General features: G+C 36.9%; 1 protein-coding gene across 1 annotated transcript; it reads right to left on the bottom strand.

The window, feature by feature from the left end:
* Window positions 1-1,350: 1,350 nt before the first annotated feature.
* LOC108326624 (threonine dehydratase biosynthetic, chloroplastic) lies at window positions 1,351-6,121 on the bottom strand. Its single transcript, XM_017560225.2, has 9 exons — window positions 5,592-6,121; window positions 4,828-5,007; window positions 4,434-4,703; window positions 4,137-4,343; window positions 2,960-3,208; window positions 2,815-2,885; window positions 2,465-2,582; window positions 2,071-2,205; window positions 1,351-1,915 (listed from the first exon to the last, which is right to left on the bottom strand). Exons 1-9 carry the CDS (start codon window positions 6,027-6,029, stop codon window positions 1,775-1,777), a joined length of 1,809 nt encoding a protein of 602 aa, XP_017415714.1. The 5' UTR covers window positions 6,030-6,121; the 3' UTR covers window positions 1,351-1,774.
* Window positions 6,122-7,047: the final 926 nt, after the last annotated feature.

Below are 7,047 nucleotides of genomic sequence, written 5' to 3'. Positions count from 1 at the left end.
CATCAACCGTCAAATATTGTCAAATTTATTCACTTCCTCTTTCCAAATCTATTCTCTAAAATGAACACCCTAAGTTTCAGAAAATTACTTCCTGCACCCCCAAGTTTTACCCGCACCTCTCCAAGTTTTACCAGCACTCCCACAAGATTTGAAATTTCAATTTTGCTCCTTCTATTTTATTAGAAACGGTGTCTTTCATGGAAGTTAGAAGAGAATTATTCCGGCAAGGAGTGGTGGAGTTTGTGGTGATGTTTAGAAGTCAGTAAGGTCTAAGGGGTGGTGAACTTCGTGGTGGTTTTTCAAAATGGTGAAGTTCTGGTTACCGGAATTAAAAAATATGCTTCTTGATTGGTGTTTTCAGGAGTGTTGGAGGAACCTTCCAGAAAAGAAAATCTAGAATAGTAGTTGGAGGAACTCTCTACCCATAATTTCGTCATTCACCTTCTTAATCTTTAAAACCATCATTTTACTTCTTAATTTTTGCCATGAGTTTTCTTAAACAAGCTTTCATCAAGTGTCTTAATTATTTTAGGTTAAAAATGATGTTATGTTGTTTTCATTTAAACTTGTTCAATTCATATTTCACTAGTGTCGAATCTATAGAATCTTCCGATAAACTTAACAGTAATATTATATTCAGTTTGAGAAATGATATTTCAGTGTTTTTCTGTTCATAATGATGAGGGTGTAGTAAGCAAAAGCCTGTGTATTTAGGCAAGCAGCAAAGAAACATTTTTTGTGTGCAAAGTTTCAAGCCCAAAGGGAGGTAGGTTTTCGAAGCTTCTGAGTTATCCTAAGAGGGAGTGACATACCTGAGAGATGTGAGGGGCAAATGAGAGAGAAGGTAAGGGTAAGGATATTTAAAAAGATTTAATAACCAAAGATAGAAAAATGATGTTTATATTTAGTAATTCTGGCAGGTATGTTTACCAAATTGGAACAAAATCTGTTGTTTTAGATGAAAATCGAGTTTATCAGAGTTGTAATTTCTAGGCATGGCTTTTGTTAGCCAATGTTATATTTCTGATTATTTGTTTAAACTTAATCTCATGTTCTATTTTGTTAATAAAATTCCTACAAGTTTGAATTCGAGCTATGGAACTTCTCAAACTATTTGGTTGAACTCAATATGATAATATATGTGATAGCAGTAAAATTTTAAGTGAAAAAGGAACCTCACTTTTATTAATGACTTGAAATATTACTTAGTTATTTACAAAAGTTATCTGAAATTGTTTCAGTGGAAGTAACAGAATATTGGGTCAAAGATTAAACTCTGCGCTATCGGCATTTGAGGTGCTAAATAGAATGATGTTTGGATTGTTCTTTCCTTTAGAAGGTGTTCTAAGATTAATGCACAACATTAAATAGCATTTAATAAAAGTAGGGCCAACCCCATATCATGGTGTCAGCATTGGCACCCGTGATCATTGTTGTTCTTAATGCAAGACGAAAAGTTCAAGTTTTTCAAACATATTCAGGCTGCTGAGTTTAGCAGACAACACTTTCGAAGACGCTTATATTACAGAAAAAATAAGAAAAAGATCAGTCAACAATATTATATAGGACTCCAATGCTTTCCAAAATAAACATAAAATAAAACTACACATTATAAGGATACCGCACTAGGTAACAAGAGCTACTTCCTCGAATCAACCGATGACATGTCTGAAGAGCCACTTCTTTTGAACTTGTAGAGGTTACTGATGAAACATTTAATATGGCCATGTTGTCCACTAAAATGCACAGTAATGACAAGTGCTTAAAACCATGATCAGTGCATTAGAAGCTGGAAGTCACCATCATTGTTCACCACTTGATAATCATATCCAAGTCTCTGAGCACGGTCATGGAATTCATCCATCTCACTTTTGGGTACCTGTATTCCTACTAGAACATTTGCTCCAGTCTCACCCTGTTGGTTACCAAAGTGAAACTCTAATTAAGATCAAAGAACAACACCAAATTGACCTAATGAACTGCTTTTAAGTTTTTTTTTTTCAACATTCATAATAACTTCATGATGCTGTGTGTTTGACTAAAGGAATAGAAAATAAAATAACTTCCCACCTCCCCTCGGTAATGGAATAAACTAATATTCCAACATGGACTAAAGGAGTCTAAAAATTTCATCAAGGCACCGGGTCTTTCTGGAAATGTAAAACGACAAAGAACCTCATTCTGAACATCTGATCTGCCTCCCATCTGAAATTTGTTCAAAACAATACAAACACAGATTCAGTCATTCAACTGTTTGAGAGATAAACAAATTAATTGGGGAGGCTTAGCTGTGTGGTGTTACTTCATTTTCAACATCTAAGCTTAATTTGGACAGGGATCATCAGAAAATACAATATACCTAACAATAATAATGCTACACTGTTTGATGGTTGGGAATAGTGCTGAGAAAAGGGATGTGATACAATAACTTTCATTATGAAGGAAATTTGTGAGGCCAACATACCAGGTAACGCAAGTGGTCTTTCACCAAGTCACTTTCTGTGAGGTTGTAAGTTTGGAGTTGAGAAGATTCCATCCTCTCCTGCATTGCTCTTAGTTCGGAGACTGTGTGAACCCCAACGCTGCACATTTACTATATGTTATGGGTCATCTTAAAATAATACTAGTTGTTAATAGAGATATATATCAATAATAATAAAAAGTTGATAACAGATAGTTCCCTAGAGAATTTTATAGTCAATGAAAACTAATAAATTTGGATAGAGAAATGTCAATATTCAGCGAACATATTGCTCTATAAAAAATTGATTGACAATGGATGACGAGAAAAAATTCAGGGAATTATGATCTCACCTGTATAGGACAACCGCCTTTTTATCAGAGTTGTATCTGTATTTGAATTCTGTGATATTCACCTGCCCCACCTGTCGGACAAGATAGAAAATAAGAATGTGAAGAAAACTTCTAGAAGAAATGTTTGCCAAAGGAGCAGACATACCAATTGACAAAATTGTTTGAAACTGCCAGGTTCCTCAGGCATAACAGTGGCCAGCACAGCCTCTTGTTTACGACCAACATTGGCGAGCTCAGTTACAACGCGAAGTTTATCAAAATTCATGTTTGCTCCACTGGTAATTACTACAATGTTTTCACCCCGGATCCCATTGTACCTGCAGTATGCCTCAGCTCCAGCAAGTGAAAGTGCACCTGCTGGTTCCAATATGTTCCTTTTCTCCTCAAACATATCCTGCAATAAGTTTGATCCTTGTCAAATCCCAAAAGTCCAACTTATACAAAAGATGCACTGTTTTTCATTAAATGTACAAGACAGAGGGCTATGTAAAATTAAGTCCCTAATTCTGATGATACAAATAGAAGAGCTACATTTGGATCTATTGGAAGTCCTACATCGACTAAAGATAAGGTCAATTTATAATATAAAAGTGGGTGGAAACTTCACCTTACAAGTCGGTTTTATTGAATTGAGTTAGGCTTAAAGTCCATTTCTTATTGTTAGAGTCTATCCTAGTAAGATTTATATAATATATAAGTAAGTGTAAACCTTGAGTTAGACTTAGAGTCCACTTCTTAACAAAACCAATATAACTCGCACAAAAAAACAACCTCTAAAAGTACAGGTGAATTTAGTAGCAAGTTCATCTAAATATAACACATGCCTCCCTACTAAAGCTTCTAATTTTAACTAATTCCGTAAAAGGTTTTTCCAACTACTACCAACATTCTCTCGAGTCTCCTTCATCAAGCCCAACCAAGATACAGAAAAAAAATACATCCCAAATATAAAAATAAAAAAATGGTAATTCTTTAACTACACAAAAACTAGAAATAGTTTGTCAACATATCCTAGTTCCCCTAGATATTATATACACTATAGTCCTCCCGCTACAAATTTAAATTTGATATTACTTGTTGGCTCAGGTTCATCAGTCATTGGAACAATTAGCTTGAGCAAACGATCTCTACTCTTTTCATGAGTAGTGAGTATAGATTTACTTCATTTGACAAGAGAAAGTAAAGTTCCTAAAATATGCACAAAAGATGCTACAGAAGCATATATATCATATATATATATGAAGTAAAAAGTATAAATCTGGAAAATATATAATGCATCAGAGATTTAGAATGTAAACTTCACAAGCAAAAGAAAATGTTACCTTTATTGACGCACAAATTGAATCACGGCTCACAAGAACAACACCGTCTACCAACTCCTTGCATATTCGGAAAGTTTCTTCACCAACCTCTTTAACAGCCACACCATCTGCAAATCCTCCAACCTGGTCCAAAATCACTCTTTGATCATGATGGAATGACAACGCCATTGCATTTGCATCAGAGGGCTCCACTCCAATAATCTTCACCTAAGAATTCATACTAGCCATCAATAATCATCTCTTAATAAAGAAAGCCGTACAAAATCACAACAACCAATAACATAAGATCATGTAAACCTGTGGATTAACCCTCTTCACATAAGCAGCAATACCAGCAATGAGACCACCCCCTCCCACAGGAACAAAGATTGCATGCACTGGACCCTGCATTTGGCGCACAATTTCCATTCCAACTGTTCCCTGACCCATGATGACATCGGGATGATCAAAAGGTGGTATGAATGTCCTACCCTCCTCTACCGCCTTCTTCTTAGCATATGCTTGTGCTTCATCGTATGAATCCCCCACAAGCACAACCTTAGCACCCAGCGCCTCCACAGATTTCCACTGCAAATTTACGAGAAACAAAAGCGCATAACTTAATTGAACAAATTTTCCTTCCCTGGGATATAATCAAAGACACAAATAAAAAAGAAAGAAGGCAAAAGGAAATATATAAACAAAAGCACACCTTGATTTCTGGGGTGGTAACAGGCATAACAATCACCGCACTGCAATTCAATCTCTTGGCAGAAAATGCAACTCCTTGAGCATGATTCCCAGCAGACGAACAGATAACTCCCTTTTCCAACAACTCCCTGGGAAGCTTTGCCATCATATTATAAGCTCCACGAATCTTAAACGAGAAAACCTACACCCCAATCTCAAATACTTATTCAATAACACGCACGAATCTGGTTCAACTCCCCCTAAAAAAATATACTAACAACTAACATTTGTCCATAAAAAACAAAGAAAAAAACACGCTCGTACGTTGTCCACTCATCTTTCACTGAACCATATAGCATATCTTAATGATCCACTTGTTTAAAAATCCAGGAAATGCCTTAAGCCCTTCACTACTAAAAGTTAAAACCAAGAACTTGGGTAAAAAAAAAAATTATGACTGAACCACAGTTCCTTCAATCTCAAGCAAAAATTATAGCCAATTACATCACTGAAATATTTTATTAACAATAATATTTTTTCCTTAAAACTGGCAACACATGTTGTCATGTATAGTAAAGTATTGTAACGATATTTTCAAAATAGTGAACTGAGAAGTTATATCTTCACGATTAATAAAAGACAAAGATGATATCTGGGGAGTTCGGAAGTTAAAACTCTAACTTTTTTTAACAATATTAGGCAGGTAATGAAGCATTTAAACACCCATTGCACATAAAAATCAAAAATTGATATCAACCAGATGAGACAAAGGTGGTGGGAACTTACGGGTTGCAAATCCTCTCTCTTGAGCCAAACCTTAACCCCGAGTTTCCCAGAAAGCTTTGTCGCCAATTGCAGAGGGGACTCAATTGCTACATCGTAGACCTTCGAAGTGATAATATTCGTCAAATAACTCAGCGCATTCATCACGCCGTCGCCACCACTGTCGGAGCGTGACCGGTGGGGAACCGCACCGACGTATCCCGGTGGGTACTGGAGGGAATCTGGCGAGACCCGGGGGCGCGGGGGAGCCACTAGCTGGGTATCCTCAACGACGGCGGCAGCGGGGGAGGAAGAACGCGCGGCCTCCGGAGGCTTGGAAAGCGTGGCGGCGATCAAGGGCCTGGGGCTAGGACGTGCCGCGAGTGGGTGGCGTGCCATTTGGTAGAGAGCTTGTCGGCGGAGGAGAGGTGGCGGTGTAGTAGCGACGCGCAACGAATCCATGGCAGTGAGGGAGGCTTGGGTCTGCGGAACAAATTGTTCAGGTTGAAGTCGAAGTCGTTAAATAATGTTTACAGACAGACATACATATATATATATATATATATATGTATATATATATATATGTATATGTATATATATATATATATATATGTATATGTATATATATTAAGATTGGAATCTCACGTGTCTAAAATCATTAAATGATATAAAAAAAATTTAAGTAACACTTTCTTAACAAGTAATGTTTATGAGTATTGATAAAAAGAAATAGGTTTAAACCATCGTTTAGTCCTTATATTTGTTAGTCAATCTCAAATGAGTCATTGTTTTTTTTTTTCGGTCTCAATTGGGTTCATAAACTTGTAAATTATCTCAATTTGGTCCAAATATTTGAAAAATTGAGTCATTTAAGTCCTATCCGTTAACTTTTCACAAACGGCGTTAAAATTGACTAATGTGGTACACACTTAATGTGCTGACGTAAAACTATTATATTATGTGGAATTTTTTAACTTAATTAACTGTGTTTGACGTGACACAATAAATTAGTAGTGTTAAGAATTTTTTAGGATTAGAAATTTTTTAATAAAATAAGGTTAGAAAAAGGGAATTAGGGATTTCATCTCTAAATCCAATAGAAGAACACACAAGATAACACCCAACCATCGTTCTCCACCATCATGCAAGGCCTGAACTCGCTCACCCTCCGCGTTTCTCCCTTGGACCCGATTCGTGCTCCCAACAATGCCGCCAACATAAGGGTTGTCGCTGCCAAACGCGTCTTCTTCGTCTCCGCCACGGTGTCATTCGTATTTCACAGACAACAACCACCCCTCGTTTTGCACCCTTTTCTCTATCCGCACCAAGGCCCGTTTTTTATCGCACCCCAACTCTTTTCCCACCTAATATTTTGATGCCCACCATCTCCTCTACGCATTTCTGGGTTTCAACACTACGCTATTGTTTCGCCCCTACACTTCCACTATGTTGGGATTCAACTTTTTCCGTTAGGGTTTTA

Source organism: Vigna angularis, chromosome 3, assembly GCF_016808095.1.
Source record: "Vigna angularis cultivar LongXiaoDou No.4 chromosome 3, ASM1680809v1, whole genome shotgun sequence".
NCBI classification, from domain to species: Eukaryota; Viridiplantae; Streptophyta; class Magnoliopsida; order Fabales; family Fabaceae; genus Vigna; species Vigna angularis.
The sequence above is the reverse complement of the archived record's forward strand: the minus strand, read 5'-3'. Positions and strand labels throughout refer to the sequence as shown.

Coding starts and splice junctions, on each gene's coding strand:
- LOC108326624 (XM_017560225.2), bottom strand. CDS start 6,029: ATGGATTCGTTGCGCGTCGCTACTACACCGCCACCTCTCCTCCGCCGA. Junction 3,209..4,136: donor CAATTTGTGCGTCAATAAAG/GTAACATTTTCT, acceptor AACTTATTGCAG/GATATGTTTGAGGAGAAAAG. Junction 1,916..2,070: donor TATTCCATTACCGAGGGGAG/GTGGGAAGTTAT, acceptor GGTAACCAACAG/GGTGAGACTGGAGCAAATGT.